The sequence below is a fragment of the Watersipora subatra genome, chromosome 8 (assembly GCF_963576615.1).
Source record: "Watersipora subatra chromosome 8, tzWatSuba1.1, whole genome shotgun sequence".
In the NCBI taxonomy this organism is placed as follows: Eukaryota; Metazoa; Bryozoa; class Gymnolaemata; order Cheilostomatida; family Watersiporidae; genus Watersipora; species Watersipora subatra.
Genome location: NC_088715.1, coordinates 38,139,042 through 38,157,919, shown reverse-complemented (window position 1 = coordinate 38,157,919; position 18,878 = coordinate 38,139,042). Strand labels below are relative to the sequence as shown.

Genomic DNA, 18,878 nt, shown 5'->3' with positions numbered 1-18,878 from the left:
CCATGACACGGCTGATCCCAGTCACTATGTTGCCATGATATGGCTGATCGCAGTCACTATGTTGCCATGACACGGCTGATCCCAGTCACCATGTTGCCATGACATGGCTGATCCCAGTCACTATGTTGCCATGACACGGCTGATCCCAGTCACCATGTTGCCATGACACGGCTGATCCCAGTCACTATGTTGCCATGACACGGCTGATCCCAGTCACTATGTTGCCATGACATGGCTGATCCCAGTCACTATGTTGCCATGATACGGCTGATCCCAGTCACCATGTTGCCATGACATGGCTGATCCCAGTCACTATGTTGCCATGACACGGCTGATCCCAGTCACCATGTTGCCATGACACGGCTGATCCCAGTCACTATGTTGCCATGACACGGCTGATCCCAGTCACTATGTTGCCATGACATGGCTGATCCCAGTCACTATGTTGCCATGACAACAAGACACGGCTGAGTCAAGCGAGTTCCTGTGAGTTTTGTTCCTAAACCTAAAAACTTTTTTACCAAACGCTTTACTCTTGGGAAAGCCGGAAACGCCACTTGTGAATGCCGCGCAAGCTATTCCATTTTAAACATTTTCCACACTTCAGTCATTCTTATTTCAATTGACAGCTCCGAACGTGCCACTGTAATGTGAGACTAAATCGTATTTTCAAGTGTGTGTATATGATAAGTATGCATGATAAGTATGCATAAGTTCATTTAAGTTCAATTTAAAGTTTATGTTACGCGGTATCACAAAATTGTAGCGTACTGAGCGTGTAACATAATAATGTCCCATTTTATAGCAGATCATAACAACTAGATAAGATGGTTGCTACTTTTGAGTGTGGGCGGTGAACTGGAACAATTAAAAACATGTTTTTCTACCGTAATACCCTGTATTAGGTGTTTTTAGTGAGCTAGAACAAATTAATTTGTACTTAGTTACTTTATACAAGAAAATAGGCTAGAGAAGCTAGTGAACTGACACACGGACTCGAGCCCTGGAACGCATTAAGCTCACGTCTCAAGGTATTACTGCACTGCAATTGGCCCTTGATTATTAGTTGACCTTTGACATAGAAATCCCTATTTTGTTCAACAAAGTGCCAGTGTTAATCCACATCATGTGAATCTCCATTGAAACACTTATCATCTGGTAACTCAACGTGTGCACAACTCCAAACGCGTGCACAAGAACAAATATGCGTTAGGGAAACATAATGAATGAAAAATTTTGACTAGTGTAATCAATGCTGTAATCAGTCTCTTTTAAATGCCGCTGACTTGGGAATGGCACATAACCAAGTTACGAGATTTTGCAGTGCTATACAAATTTTGAAAACTGCTTCGCGTTTTGCAATACGTAATTAGTGCAAATATTTTGCACCGAATATGTTAGTATTTTAAAGTATTGAGCGGTTTTCTTTGACTATTAGCTCTCAAACAAATACTCACCAAAAGCTTGTCCATTCTCCTCTTCATGCCCTGCAATAGCCTGGGAACTTGACAGTAACTGACTTCTGTCTAGGTTTACTTCAGTCATTTCTGTTCCCTCCTGTAAAGTGAGTGGGTGCCTTACATTTGGTGACACATGACAGTCAATACACTTGGTGGCACATGACAGTCAATACATTTGGTGACACATGACAGCCAATACATTTGGTAACACATGACAGCCAATACATTTGGTAACACATGACAGCCAGTACATTTGGTGACACATGACAGTCAATACAATTGGTGACACATGACAGTCAATACATTTGGTGAAACATGACAGTCAAGACACTTGGTGACACTTGACAGTCAATACACTTTGTGGCTAATAACAGGCCACACACGTAGAAGCAAAAACTTAGCAGATGTACAGACAAACCTCTACATATGAAGCTAATCTACTAAGAGGTCTGCTGTGTATGTTAAGCTCTCATATGTTGGCACATATACCTCTATAATAAAACATTGTAACCTGTCTTATTCATTCCAGTTAAATTATTATTAGGCAAGTATGCATCACATTAAGATTAAGATTGGATATTGATTGGAAGCTCAAAAATCTGGATTCGCATGCATTACATATTAACTCTATCGCTACCAAGTTAATTTCTTCACCCAGACATAATTACATATTTGGTAACATCTAATATTTCACAAGGAGGAATGTAAATCATCATAACTCTTGAAACACAGTCTATAAAAAGTTTTTTGGTACCAGATTAATCAGCATAAAATCAACATAAAATTTTACATCAGCTGATGCCATAGAAATGTCACAAATGTGTCGCAGAATAAGCTTGGACACTTTTTCAGCTATTTTCACTACAACTGTGAGCATGTAACGAGTCAGACGATTTATTAATATTAATAGGTGAATGCCCGGGTGATAAAAAAGTCCTTGCGCAGCAAACCCATTTTTATTTAACATATACAACATTTACCATTCTAACGCTCAAACTTCAGAAAAGTGTTTTTGTGCAGCTCAAATAAATTAAGAGAAAAAATGAACAAAGAGTACACGGAAGTGTGTATAAAAAAGTTTACTGTTTCAGCAGAAGCCCGTATTTAAAGTTTTGATGGACGTACAATTTTGATTTGCTTTGACTGGTACAAACGTAAAAATGAGTTATCGGACTGTCTTTGTCTGATACTTTGTCTGGCTTAACGGAGAGGAGATGTAGAGACAACTCCAACTCCAGGTAATACATTTGTTCAAGTGAAAAGTATTTAGCTTTTGTAGATTTACCGAACCCAGAAATATGAGTGTAGCAACACATTTAATTTGGCACAATTAAAATTGAAACAGCGCATTTGAAAATTATAAATTACAAAAATGGGTAACGGTGAAAAAAAATATGCTTATAAAAAATTTCTAAAAAATAACGATAATAGAAGGTTATATTAATTAATAATAAAAAGTGCATATTTAGTGTACAATCCTAAAAAGAATTCATTTAAGTATTTATGCAAGAGCATTAGAAACGATTCGTACGAAGCCTACTAAAGCTGCAACTTGCGGCTCTTGGACATCTGCAAACACTTTGCCAAGCCGTAAGTCTGGCATAATAGTGACTGTCGTAAATACTATGTCATAAATACTACACGGATCATGGTAGCAAAAAGTTAAGTTATTCATAACATTCAGTTTTCTCCTCCCGCCAAAATGAGATGCGTAGTAAATCCTTTTATAAACAGTTAAAAACAAGCAAGTAGTGTTGATAATAACAGAGACAGATTTCTAACATTCATAGACATTTCAAGTCCTCAAACAGATAGAAAAATGCATGGAATCAAGTCTAGACTCTGAAACTTAAAAAACAAGGTATCATGTGTACCGCTTCATCGAGAGGTTTTCCTCCGCGTGTGTACAGGCCAGTAGCAACTAGGATGTCCCCTTGACAATTGGGACAGGTTCGGTTCTGTATCAACCAGTCCTCTACACAGTCCTTGTGAAACTTGTGCCTACAAGTATGACCAAGCAAATGCATTTCTAATAACAGCCGTGCATGTAGGACAACCTTTTGGTGTCAGAAGTATTCCTTGACATTTCCTCTAACTTTCGCAAGAACAACTTCATGACAGATCTCTCACACCAAAGGCCTGGTTAACAACTTCATGACAGATCTCTCACACCAAAGGCCTGGTTACACCCGCCGATGAAATGCGTCATTAGCCAATACAATGGCAACGCTTCAGCAATGCGTTGTCCATGCATAGTTTCAACAACCAACATGTTGGTCTACTTGCGAATCGTAACTGTGACTGGCTGAAATAGTTAGTTATAGCGATTTCGATTCAATTCTATTCGTCTTCGTCAAATCGCGTGCAAGTTGCTTATGAACGACCGTGGCAACAGTGCTTCACACAAACGACTATTTATACGCGCAGAAGGATACTCTTTTTTGTATGCCAGTATGTAGCTACGTAGCTACTAGCTATAACGCTTCATCAAGCATCTCATCAATAATTCTCGTGGCAATAAATATGGTAAAATCCTTTTTGGCAGTTTAATATGTCATTAGCTAGTCTTTTTGTACTTCACTGTTTTTGTCATTAATTTTGTGCGATGCTTTGTCTGAGCAAAATGTAGCAATACAGATAACGGCAGAGACGTTATTGCTATCACAAATTAGATTATATATTATTATTATTAGATAATATATGTGCCCACGATACTTGAACAAGTTTACTGAAAAATCGAGTCGGGTTATCCTGTGCTTCATCCGAATGAGGCCAACACTCATTGGTCAAACTATTTGTCAACACAACGCATCATTTAAATGTGTCGGTTCGGATAGCCATAGAAAATATCTACACTATACGTCAGCGATGCATTTCATAGGTGTGTGTATCCATGCCTTAAGATTACCTGCACAGCATATCTCTAATACAGTGCAGGATACAATTACCCTGATATATGATTTTTTTGATCTTACGAAGTGGAACATGATGATTTTTACATCTCACCACCAAAAAAAATTTTCACCATTCAAATTTAACAAAATCTTTCGCTCGAGTTCAAATTTGGCAGTCGGTGTGCTTATTACGTCATCAAAATAACAAAGAAGACTAAACGCTGTTCACCGAAAATATTTTCCCAACGCCTAAAAGTAACACGATGACCGATTTCTCTCAGTTCAGCAATTCTCATGTGTAAAGCGGTACTACCATCCCTTGAAAAACCAGCAGCAAAGTTGGAGCGCGATCTCTTCAAAAAGAACGCTAGACAACTTCTCTTAACCTGCTAACGAAAATCAATTTCATTGCGAAAAGAGCATTGTTCGGGTTTTCTTGCCGAATTGAGTTGAAAAAACTTTTAAACAGGCCCGCTTAAAGTTATAGTACAAGCGAAGACCGAAACTGGTAAGTGACAAAATTTTAGTGATAAAAAGTTAAAAATCAGTTAAATAGTTGAAAATATATACTAAAACTTAGCTTCAAGTGTGTGTGTGTGTGTTTATTTGAGATGAATTCAAAGTTTATTGTATACATATGTCTGTCTTGAGGGTAACAATTCCCAACATTACATTGTATTTTCTATTGCAGATCATAACCACTAAATATACTAAATACACTAAAGTTACTGTAGGTAACTATAGTTACTAAGGTTAACATGTTATTTGTTACTAATTTTAATATGTACAGCACTTATATGAACTTTTGACGATTTTTATCAAGGGATGTTTGCATTATATAATTACTATGGTTTTTATACCCCTACATACGATCTTTTCACCATACGATGCCAACCCTGAAACGGATCAACATCATATCCTGACGGTGCACTGTACTAAGGTTACCTGCACGGCAGATCTCTAATACTAAGGTTACCTGCATGGCAGATCTCTAATACTAAGGTTACCTGCATGGCAGATCTCTAATACTAAGGTTACCTGCATGGCAGATCTCTAATACTAAGGTTATCTGCATGGCAGATCTCTAATACTAAGGTTACCTGCACGGCAGATCTCTAATACTAAGGTTACCTGCATGGCAGATCTCTAATACTAAGGTTACCTGCATGGCAGATCTCTAATACTAAGGTTACCTGCATGGCAGATCTCTAATACTAAGGTTACCTGCATGGCAGATCTCTAATACTAAGGTTACCTGCATGACAGATCTCCAATACTAAGGTTACCTGCGCGGCAGATCTCTAATACTAAGGTTACCTGCGCGGAAAATCTCTAATACTAAGGTTACCTGCATGGCAGATCTCTAATAGTCTCCCCAACAGCCAGGGGCTCCAGACAGTATGTGCAGTCTTCCTGTACTTCCTCGTCTACTTCTCTTATCACTCTTTCCCCAATCCTTTTCAGAGCCTTTTTAGCGGCTTTCTGTTTTTTCAACTGAGCCATCATCGCTCTGTTGGAGTTTCGGTGTTTCTAAAAAGTAATTGATTACATGTGAAATAATATCTGTAACACAGAGGATATAATATTCAGGTATTAAAAGTTGACTTTTACTACAGAAGTCGATGAATGAACACAAAGTTTTAGTGAAGATGTCATCATATATCCAGCTGCTATTCAAACCATGAATTAATGTACCCTAGGACACTTATATTTCGCTAGTATTTAGTTTCGTGAGTAGCATACAGAGTAAAATTTCGCTGCAACTTAATTTCACGGATCTGATGAGTGCGAAAATATAGTGATGTGAAAATAAATGCAGTGGAACAAACATAATTAGATTCCTCAGGTCCAGTTCACTAGTAAAAACCTTTTTCAATTTGGGACTAGTTTGTATTTGTGAACTGCGGGTAGAAATTTGTGGGCGAGATCGGCAATGCAACTTGATCGCTTGCTGCTATTTGTTTCTTGGACTATTAATGGCGTCTAGGTCCTTGCCGCCGTGACTGATGTGGCACCAATATTAGATCTCACGTATATATAGCACCGGTGGCCATGGCTCAAAGTTGTTATCGTTTTTGGTTGGTAATAAAATTCATTGCTACAATAATTATTAGTCAATTTTATGACTTTTACCAGACTTTCATCCTCATCAGTTACAAATTCAGTGACTAAACTAATATCATCATCTTCCTCATTTGTCTTGGCTTTTCCACAGGCCCGTATTCCCTGGGGCGGCTGGCCGGCTGAGCCGCCCCAACTTTTTAGGAATTTGTTGGCGGGTAGGTATAGTCAAACTCGGAGAACTTGCCCTCGCATAAAATGTAAAATTTTATCACGAGCACTTGGTTAACTCGAACAGATTTGTTTGGTCCGTGCCCACGCAATGATAAACTGCTTTAGATAACTCGACCTCAACATCATTAACTCGAACAGTTACTTGCCCAACTGCTACGGGAACGGTTTTTATCGCTGTAGAATATCACTTTATTCCAAGCCATAGAGGTAAACTTTAACTTTTAATAGTTCTTGGGCGTCATTATTATCATGATCGGCAAAATATTTTCGTTAACGACTTTTATAAAGGTTTGCAAAAGGTGAGGTTTTACCAAACATCCGTTTGGCAATGGCCCAATGAAAGCGTAAAAACTTTCGGATGAACTTAAAATAAAATTGGCAAAATTGATCTTTGTTGAAACGCTTGAAAGAAAAAAGATGTCTTTCTGAGCGTTTCAACTGCGGTCAAGTTTAGCCTATTTCAATATGAAAACGTCCTGGCAGTCACATCACCTAAAACAAACAAATCTCAAATAATAGAAAAAATGTTTATACTGTCCGATAAAATCTTTTAAAATTTTACGTGAGATGCCCGGTTGAGGCCCTACATGAAAGAAACCTGTTGAGGGGGCTGATACCGCCCCTCCAAACCCTCAGATGCTCATAACTAGTGGCCTAACATTAGCCGCCCCAATTTGCAACCAGGGAATACAGGCCTGCTTTTCCAAAAGAACTTCGTTATTTCAATTTGCTTTGCCACGCTGCTCAGTCGGCATATTAGCTATAATGAGTTTAGCAGAAATTGCTCGATGAGCCCAACCACACACAAAGGTTACCTGCATTTCTAATATGACGATTTTATTGTGGGTATCAATGAATTGTGGCTATTTAATTTCGCGTTTTCGATCGTTCGTTATGATAATTTAGTTTCACTCATGAAATTTTCGCGAGAGGATGACTCCGCGAAATAGCGAAAGTTAGATGACGCGAATACATAAGTGTTCTAGGGTACTTGAATCAGGCTTAGCCAACCAATTAGACGCTTGTCGTGTCTGATACTTCAGCAAACATTGGTATGGATTACTCTACCAATATCAACCATATGCACTCATTCTTCCTTCGAACCCAACCGTTTACGCTAAACACTTTTAGGCACGAATGCTTTCTCACTGTGATTATTTCTCAATGTGAAGGGCATTTGCGAGCAAGCAAGAACTCAAACGATAAGTCGTCTTTTATTTAACCGCAAGACAGAGGTCGAGGAAAGAGGAGTTTGTGGGAGAGTGTAACTACAGAAGATGTAATCGAGTCATAATAGATGTAAACAAACAACAACAGTTCTCCAACTGTCAACTTCAACTGTGTTTTTCCCTAAATAACATAAAAAATAACAAACAAATAAAGTGGATAGAGCTGTAAACTGTGGGAACTGCACCTTTACCTGCAAATTATAGTTAGTCTTTCAGCCTCTAAAGTGTCATTTAACTTTGCAATTTAATTTCTCAAATGCCACACACTCCTGCATACAACAAGCTGGTGAGAATTCAGACTCCCGTTACGTTAGCCGGTAAAGACAAACTAATGCTATATAATGTATTTGTAGTATGTTGACATATCTGACTTAAGGCTGGTTCATACCAACCCGGTGCATCGCCGTATGTCAGGATTGGCATTTCGACATTCATCATCGACTATGCGGTGTAAACTGATGACGTCAAAGAAGAAACGCAAATACGTCTGGAAAGTTTGCAGTAGTAAAATTTTCCCAATAGTTCGCATCAACGACTGCCTGTAATAGTGTGCACCATTTTGGCGGTGGTAATTCGCTGTTGCGGATCTATTTATTTTCATTTATGGTAGTTGCTGCGGAACTAGTATTTGATTGGACAAAAAGGCAACAAAAAGGATCTTTCGTGAAAAATTAAAAGGAAAAATGAGAACATTACACTGCGGCGTATTCCTTGACGCATATGGGTTTGTGATAGTGAGATTGTTATCACCGTAGATCACTGAAGTATTGTGACATGGACACCGAGACACAACAATGTAGTGTAAATCAACCTTAAATAATGCCTACTAGTTACATAATATACTCTCAAACAGATTCGTCACAATGGTGGTCCTAATCATTTCTAGTGACTTAACACAAAAAGTGCAATAGGTACAGCACTGTCAGGATCAGCCAATGAGTATGGGAGTTACATAAGACTGCGAAACAACAATGTCGTGCTGGAACTCGTGTTGCACACGATATGATCATGTCAGTGCTCACATTGGTGCCAAACTATTACCTACTGGCCACGACCACAAATTGTATGAAAACTTCACAAGATCGACTTTTTGTTAAAGATGTGGTTGCGTCAAAAAGGTCGATTTAATGAAATTAAAACCAATAAAAGGCTAAAACATCAGCTACAATTTGATGTCATTTTTGTCTTTGTAGACCAACCCTGTCCAGAGATATATGCATTTGAATGAGGCCATCTTTCAAAAAGCTCAGGTTCTCGCATGTGCTTCATTCGTGACGTAACGAGTGATACATGTGAAAAGAGTCCAAGAGCGATAAATATAAGATCTCTTCCTTAGCCAATCATCAGGACGAAATTTTTATATAGGTCATGTTGAATGTTATCGCTCGTAAAACGAGTTGTCTGTGATGTCAAAGATTATCATTGTTAGGAAAATCACTCTATTACTGGGGGTCCTCCCATGTTCTGTGACGATTCTGACGACCCGACGACAGGGATATTTAAAAAGTGACAGACGAGACGACCATTTATCAATGTAGGTGACGAGGTGATGATGATTGTGTAAGTAGGATTACTAAAGGTACGGCGACACGTAACAAATTTTTCGTTGGTTCTGAGTTCTGGCCGAAATCACGAAAAACGCAGAATTTTTAACAGATTACTGTAAACAAATTATTAGCGAGCACAATTTTAGCAGCTTTAGCAATTAGTATAGTCCAAGGCATGTATCGTGACACACAATAAAAGTGTTTATGTTGACACACTGTTTAAGTTGCGCTATTCTTGGTGAGCGAGCACGACTCTAGCAAAATAATTTTAAAATTTATGTAGTCCGAGAACATAATGCGACACGCAAGAAATATATTACGGAAATTCACCATAGTAAATGCGATGCAACCGATTTGATTGCGCTAAAGATGGCAACATTTTCAACCACAAAACTTTTGCTGCTAAAAAGGAAATACAATTAAAAAATAAAGAATTTGTAGCTATAGCGTCCAAACAATAAATACATACAATAACGCAATCTAAGCAGTTGCATCGTGTGTACTATGTTGAATTGCACTTATACTTTTATTGTGTGTCATTATACGTCTTTTGGACTATACTACCCTAGGACACTTATATTTCGCTAGTATTTAGTTTCGTGAGTAGCTCACAGACTAAAATTTCGGAGCAACTTAATTTCGCAGCTCTGATGAGTGCGAAAATATAGTGATGTGGAAATAAATGCAGTGGAACAAACATAATTAGATTCCTCAGGTTCAGTTCACCGATAAAAAAAATTTCAATTTGCGACTAGGTTGTAATTGTGAACCGCAGGTAGAATGGTGTGGGCAAGGTCGATAATGCAATTTGATCGCTTGCTGCCATTTGTTTCTTGGACTATCAACAGGCCCGTTTTCACTGGGGCAGCTAGCTGGCCGGCTGAGCCGCCCCAACTTTTTGGGATGTTTTTTACGGTAAGTGCAGTCCAACTCGAATAACTCGCCCTCGGATAAAATGTAACATTTCATCTCAAACACAAGGTCAACTCAAACGGATTTGTTTGGTCAATTCCAACGCAATGATAAATTCCTTCAGATAACTCGACCTCAACATCATTTATTCGAAAAGTTATTCGCCCAACGGCCATGGACGCGGTTTTTATCGCTGTGGAATATCACTTCATTCTAAGCCATAGAGACAAACCTCAACTTCTAGTAGTTCTTAGGCATCATTATTATCATCATCAGAGGCAAAATATTTTTGTTAACGACTTTTATAAAGGTTTGCAGAAGATTATGTTTTATCAAACACCCGCTTGGCCATGTCCCATCGAAAACGTAAAAGCCTCCGAATGAACTTAAAATAAAATCCGCAAAATTGATCTTTGTTAAAACGCTCAAAAGAAAGAGATGTCTTTTTCTGAGCATTTTAACTGCGGTCATGTTTTGCCTATTTTATTTTAAAAACGTCTCGTCAGTCACATCACTTAAAACAAAACAAATTTCAAAAAATTACAAGTTATTGAAGAGGTGTCAGTGGTGAATCCAAACCTTTCCAGAGCCATGCTGCTTGTGTAGTACTGCGAGTGTCAGTGCATGTGTCTTATTTTCTTTCAACACACGGTGCTCACTGCATTGGTTGATGTCCCCAGCAAACGATAATCTACTAATTCGTGTGCATTGACATCAAATTCCTATCATTATAAATCATTCTTAATGGGAAAATAATCATAATTAATTGCAAAATAATAAATTAATAATCGTAATAAATTTTGATAGTCAAATTATTTTGTTGGTTTACATTTTAACGATGCTATAGTGGTCGTTAAAAACGTTAAAATAAATGTCGTTATGAAATTCCGTTCTACAGTATCAATGAACAAAGCTATTTAGTTTCGCTTTTTCGCTCGTTTGTTATGATAGTTTAGTTTCGCACATGAAACTTTCGCGAGAGGATGACGCCGCGAAAACACGAAAGTTAGATGCCGCGAATACATAAGTGTCCTAGGGTAATTGCAAAAGCGGCTAGAATCGTGCTCGCTAGCACGATTCTAGCAGTGCAGAATAATTCTGTGTGTTTCAATCATTTCGTGATTTCGGTTAGAACCAACGAAAAATTTGTTACGTGTAGCCATACCTTTACTAACTTATTATTTGTCCATAAATCAACACGTTCAACCGAAACTTCACTAGTTTGTGTTTGAAGCATCTGGCCTAGCATTTATAGACTGCCATATAATTAAAGTAAACAGCAATGAAATGCCACAACATTGACAGCAAATCCGTTTCCAAGTCTGTGACTGACAGTGATTATTAAAGACAATCTCGGTCTATTTTCAGTACAAGAAATGTAGCCCTAAAAGCCTGAGACGGCTGTCACTCTTCACGGAGTAATCAGCAACGCTCCCAAACATTACTAATAAGTTTGTGAAGGTCGCTGGTTGAGCCATGCTTTTGGTTAGCAGAAGTTCAAACTGAGCAAGTTTCAGGGTTTTTTGCGCAATCCAGTGCCACCAGAATGGATATTTGTATTAAAATAACGAATGTGAAAAAAGAGGTTGTTTTGTTTACCAACTTGAAAAAGGTGACAGTGATTTTAAAAGTGACGACAGTGATTTTAAAAGTGACGACAGTGATTTTAAAAGTGACTATTCTGACAACAACTTTGTGTGGTAGGACCCCCATTACTAGTTAGTTACACGCATCGATTACTAGTAGATTCTAGTAGCTACATGCATCGACATATTTATTTTACATTAATCATCAGACAGGTTATGGTTAGAGCTGACAGGTGTCAGCAGCTATACGCTGCAGAAGAAAATATGAGAATGGAGGTAAATTGATCTTCAACTTTGAGTATCCTATACATATATTCTAAGCTAACGGTAATAATTTTAGTACTCATGAATACATCTACTAATAAAGAAAAATTATAGATTTTTGCTATCACGAATCATCGTTTCATAACTTTTTAATCGTTTCACAACTTTTTATCATTTCACCTAGCTATGGCAGTTTCTTTGGCATTTTTAGCGAGTAAATTAGATTTATGATTAGAATTTATGTTCAGTGTGTAAAAATTGAGGAAAATCGACAGGTATATATATATCAATTCTCATCTTCAACTCTCAGAAACAAAGCTTCGAATTGTTGGCTTGGTATATTTATGATTTATTCGTTTTGAAAATTACACTCGCAATCTATCTAACTCTCAAATTGAAAGCTTTTAGTAGATACGCGTTAGAACGACATATAGGCCTATATATGAATGGCATTTATTACATTTGTTTTATCGTTGCAGGATGTTTATGTGTACAGGTTCACTAGCGGAACAGTCGCGTCAGTCTGGAAACTGCCATAAATGGGAACGATAGACTCGAATGTGTGCTGTACAAACCATAATATGTTTTGTTTGAGTTTGCTGCTGTAGATTAATTAGTCCTATTATATGAACTGAAACTATGTGAGTGACCACAGCTTGGATGGATGTTTTTAATAAAAACTTTTTGCTGCGATGAAAATTTTTTGGCTTATAAAAAATTATATAACAAAATAAGAATGTTGAAGAAAATGCAAAACATGATTTGCAGAACATATTGAATACATAGCCGTGTTATCATCTGTGCTGAAATCTTCTCTGATAGATGGATTTATGAAGTGTAATCAGATCTGTATTGACAGGTACTTTTGAATAGCTCGACTCAACTCTAATGGCCCAAATATTATGTTCAAAAAACTTTATGCACCACCCTACTAAGTAAAAACAGCTGAGACCTCAAACCGCCAACCAGGTGCAATAATAGTTTTATTAATCCTTTACCAGAAACAGTGGGTTAATTGATTACAACGAACTTGACATTGTTTCGCGTTCACTATTTCGGTCAACTCATCAAACCATTTGGTTTGTACTTGAATTAATTAATCGAATGGACCAGTAAAATTTTCTACAAATTGATACTAATAATGACTAGATAACGTAGACTATAGATGACTTGTTGGGATGCAGTTGGTTTCGCCATATATTCGAACATATTATTTTCAAAGATGGCGACGTGCCTATTGTATTTAGTAGCTAGTTTCCGGTGTGAGTAGTAACTGAGAACTTAGCTAATACAAAGGCCGTGATGAAATGAGATAACTCGACGAACTAATTACCGTAAACCGGTAGAATTGGTAGTCGCTACTCAAATGTAAACACAGCATTTAGAGAAAGTTAATATGACAAGTTTTTCAATATGACAATTTCCCTTATTTGAGTCGTTTGAAACATTCATAATATTGTATCTGGAGCTGGATTTAAAAAATTTTTCTAGCCACCATGAACAAATACAAAATAAAATATATGCCAATCGAGGACTAGACTTTTATTGCAATAGCCGATGTGAATACGAGAAATAGAGACAGGTTGTATCACGCGTTACATCACTTTGGGCAAGTCTGGGCATGTTTTTTTGGCGAGCGTTGTCACCGTGATCAATTTTTTCGATTTTAATTTTCAAATATCTTGACAATGAGATTGCCTAACACAACAAACAACATATCAACTGATAGACAAAAAAAATACTTTCAAAATCAACTCAAATTTGACGCAACCACATCTTTAAGTTAAATCACATTTCATTCCTAGTGTTAACGTCTGTTAAAGCAATAACTGTAGTGGTCACACAAATACTATGTCAAGGTCAGTAGCAATGATAGATGACTGAGCCTCGAGCGTTTGCAAATTGTCAGCCATCCTTACTGCTTTGAGACCTTACAATATTTTTCGACAAAATCGAATCGATCATTTAAGTCTGACTTCCTTCCACAGGCATTGTTTTTTCAACATAATTTATCTTCCAAATTGTACTAATATAAGGGCCATGTTAGCTGGTGAAATGATCATTTGTGTAAATACTTCTAGGGAGAGGGGTGTGTTATTGACTCCACCTCATTAGAGAGGGGTGTGTTATTGGCTCCACCTCATTGGAGAGGAGTGTGTTATTGGCTCCACCTCATTGGAGAGGAGTGTGTTATTGATTCATAGGAGAGTAAAAAGTAAAAACTGTAGATTGACCATGCTAGGAGTTGCACTCACCTGAAAAAAGAAGAAGACGAGCCATGCTAAGGCCATAATCATGACAACCACAAAGGTTATGGTTACAATGGTGACCGGCAGCGGAGTCTTGGTCACTTTAGCAGGTTTGGCACAGTGCTGCAGTAATGAATAAAAACGATTGTTATGGTGTTGCTATCACACACGAGACGTATGCACTAACATTAGATAAAACTTAGCAATTCTTGTGATGTTATCATACTACAATTCGCACTTCTCAAAGATGCTACAACTGAAATCATCTATATGAAATAACTAGATACGGAATAGGTATATCTGTTTGATCGGTAATGAGTGTTATCACAGTCATGCTCTAAATTGGATTACATTACGGTGAGAAGTTGAATCTAAGGTAAGTCTAGACACACATAACTAATAATATTAATCGTCTTATATTGATTACAGTCAATCTACTGAAGGATTACGTATCATCTTCTATATATTGCGCTATAATACACAATGACAATCCACTATTGTCACCATGGTAGCCTAACATAATGCAAAAGTATAACAGAGACCTTGACATACGAATGTCCCAACATACAAGAAATTTGAGATATGAAGAAAACTCCCAGCAAAATTTTGGCCTGAGATCGAGATAAATTTGAGATACAAGCATACGAGACGGTATCGGATGAAGGCACTAGGTGGTCAAGTTTGTAGCAGTATTTGTGTGTCATTTTCCAGCGACGACTGAACCAAGCACGCTAGTAAACCAATAACCTCACTCTCATTTTTGCCTTTTTCAACTATCCTTGGATGTCCTAACCACGCCCACTACGCCCAAAATTGTAGCGTACTGAACGTGTAACATAATAATGTCCCATTTTATAGCAGATCATAACAACTAAATAAGATTGTTGCTACTTTTGAGTGTGAGCGGTGAACTGGAACAATTAAAAACATGTTTTTCTACCGTTAATACCTTGTATTAGGTGTTTTTAGTGAGCTAGAACAAATTAATTTGTACTTAGTTACTTTATACAAGAAAATAAGCTAGAGAAGCGAGTGAACTGACATATATACTGGAGCCATAGAAAGCATTAAGCTCATGTCTCAAGGTATTACTGCGTATCATTCAGTTTTAAGAAATACTTAATGTTGTCAGGAGAATACTAGTGCATTCAGTGAGGCAGAGGAAATGATCAGCTTGACACTACCAATGTTTGAGTGTAGCGCTTCTGAACATGAGAACACTCACGTCAAACGTTATGTTGACAAAGATATCATTAGTATAAGGCAGCGAGTGATTCGGGTTTGTCTTTGGCAGATAGTCGAGTAGGAGATTAAGATAATCTATGTTCTTTCCTATAGAGTGATCTATCATGATGGTTGTCAGATCGGTTCCTGTCAAAGATACAATCCACAGATACATGACAAATTCACAAATAATTGAAGTTTTGACTAAAATAAATTAGGAAGCAACACAAAAACAGGAGCCATGTAATTTTTTTGAATGCTCAAAATTAGTGGCTGCTAAAACATGAGCTCACAGAAGTGGAGTTGTCTGCTCTTTTAATCAGGGTTCGAAACAAGAGAAAACAATAACAAATTTCATACTAATAGTACGTACTCCGTTCCAATTAGCAAACTGCCCCTAACGGTACAGAAAAGTTGGTCGAGCATTCGAGTAATGGCTTGTCATGCTTTGTGGCTGCAATCATTAAACTGCTTTACTCCGACGATAAATATATATTTACACCAACAAATGAGCGCTGCTGAGACTCAAACAATCTTGTTGACGGAAGTTTGACAAAAGAATTTAACGTGTTTATTCAGTAATACTCCTATCATGCTTGGATTTTTACTAACACCAGTTACAGATTTGCCTCCTTTTGCATGTGCTGACTTGGCAATATTCAAATGAATTTAATAAAAGAGAAACAAAGTAAGTAGGTAGGTAAGTAGGTAGGTAAGTAGGTTCCACTAATATTAAACTGCTCTTGAGTTATGTCAATAGTGATTGTAATATAGGCTCATATCGATAGGTAGTAAGTGGCACACAATACACTTAAATTCTATAGCAATACATCTAGGAGAAGTATGTCAAACGAATTGTTTCTCTTTTACAAATGTTAAGCTACCTTAACTCTTTCACTACCGCGAACCGATGTATCGGTAATCGAGGTAATAGATGTACAGATTGTAAGCCGATGAATTGGCTAATCAACAGGATTTCACTTCTTTTTTTCATTACGAAGCCTATGCATTAGCAAGACCAGTTAAATTTTGTCTTCAACAAAACAACCTTGTTGCCAATTACGTACAACCAATCGAAAATCTTTTTGCTAAGCGATTCCAGTATACTTATTTTTAAAAAGGGAAAACCAGATCACTACAGTCATAGCAATAAGAATTGCACTGCGTTCGTTCAATGCAAAGGAAGCGTCAAGATTTTGTGAGAGTGGAATTCACTAAAAGATTTTGCACTCGCCTTGTAGAGAATTTCGTTCTGAATAAGATGCATTTTACAGTAAAACAATATTTGCATTGGTTCTTGAGATATCGCATAAACACTAGCGGTATATCGAATTTTTGAAAATCCATTCGAATTGATTTGATCAGAATAGCGAATTTAGCGAAAGAGTTAAAGCAAGTTTTTCAAAAGCCTCAGGCAACTGAAAACGACGAGGTGATCACGAGTCGACCAGAGCATGAAGTTTTTTCTAGTGGAGTAGGTAAGTATATTGCTGTTGAGTAAGTATATATGGCTGTTAAGTATATCGACAGTGTTTCTCATTGACTTCAGTGACTACTCGTGCACAAACATACCGAAAGACTGTAAACTATTTCAGAAAAATAACACCTGATTGAGGTATAGTTGTTTGCTCAATAATCATTGTCACAGAGTGAGTAGATCTCGCTGATGTGACATCTCCTTTAATTGCAGGACAAATACGCCAACCTTGTGAGAAGAGATGCGAAGTTATAAAAAATGATAAACTGAACTATTTTAATAATTCTTTTTACAACGATGGTTTTCTTTTTAAAATACATAATTTTTTTTGTAAATAGTTGCTAGCAAATATTCAACCAGTATGGACGGCCTTATTCTGTGTTTTCTATGATAATAGCGTTGATATTACACAACAATCCAACTCAACATATAAACTTAATCAATTTCTATGCTTGCAGCTTATGGTCGTACGTAGAGCTGAGCATAAGTCTAATAGCCTGATATGTTGATCATCGTTACAATTATGGAAATGGAAAGTGATCGTCGACAAAACTGATCTTTGGAGCCGTTGCCCTGGCCACTAATAGATTGGCCATTCTAGGGACTGTAGGTGCAATGGTAAAAATGCCATGACATAAGCATTTTAGATGCTAGAAGACATATTTGTCTTCTAATCGAATATCGAGTTGGTTCACACTTTGATGGAACCTGAAATATACTCAAGTATAAATATAGTCTAAATATACTCATTTATTATATACATGTACATCTCTAATTTTGTCCTCTGTTATTAGGTCTGTTGTTAGGTCTGTAGTTAGGTCTGTAGTTAGGTTTGTTGTTAGGTCTGTTGTTAGGTCTGTAGTTAGGTCTGTAGTTAGGTTTGTTGTTAGGTCTGTTGTTAGGCCTGTTGTTAGGTCTGTTGTTAGGTTTGTAGTTAGGTCTGTTGTTAGGTCTGTAGTTAGGTCTGTAGTTAGGTTTGTTGTTAGGTCTGTTGTTAGGCCTGTTGTTAGGTCTGTAGTTAGGTTTGTAGTTAGGTCTGTAGTTAGGTCTGTAGTTAGGTCTGTTGTTAGGTCTGTTGTTGGGTCTGTTGTTAGGTCTGTAGTTAGGTCTGTTGTTAGGTCTGTTGTTCTGTCTGTTGTTCTGTCTGTCCAGCTATAGTGATTAGTATCTAGCAATGAAAAATCCATGTCGCAGAAGATTTGTTCTCGAAGCCACCTGTTAAACAGGCGATGCGCTAACCCATTGAGATACGCGTGACACAATAGATTCATTGGGCGATATGAGTCGTAATCTGGGTTAAAATGCACATAGCGACTTTGCATTACACATAACATCACTAAAGCTTGCTCTCACTGCTCTTATTAGTAAGTTTAGCAATACGGATAGAAGCATGCAAGCTTACTCAAATTAGCCATTGGCAATCAGCCAGGTTAAATAATGGCAAGTGGCAGGCAACTACATTACCAGACACTGTTTATAAGCTGTTTTCACTACCCATGCAATTATGTTACGCAGCTAGTTATGTCATTTTAAGTCATTTTAAAATAGCGCAACAAAACTTTAAACAAGATTTTTTTTAATACTGAATATACAACCGATATGTTATTCATATTGAAACCATCACAATACAAATGTCGAGGAGTTTGCTTGAAATCTGTGCCATGAGCAATCACATGACAGCAATCACCCACCGGCTGATGCCCGTGTTATATCATCATGTATTTTACTTTGATGTCAGTCA

At 37.4% G+C, this 18,878-nt stretch overlaps 1 protein-coding gene across 1 annotated transcript in view; it reads right to left on the bottom strand.

The window, feature by feature from the left end:
- Positions 1-18,878, bottom strand: part of LOC137402525 (uncharacterized) — an 86,067-nt gene that overhangs the window by 1,303 nt on the left and 65,886 nt on the right. Inside the window, exons 18-22 of the mRNA XM_068089025.1 lie at positions 15,662-15,807; positions 14,443-14,559; positions 5,703-5,884; positions 3,335-3,461; positions 1,458-1,557 (exon numbers count right to left, since the gene is read on the bottom strand). Coding sequence (XP_067945126.1) covers positions 1,458-1,557; positions 3,335-3,461; positions 5,703-5,884; positions 14,443-14,559; positions 15,662-15,807 — 672 coding nt within the window. The remainder of the gene's footprint in view (positions 1-1,457; positions 1,558-3,334; positions 3,462-5,702; positions 5,885-14,442; positions 14,560-15,661; positions 15,808-18,878) is intronic.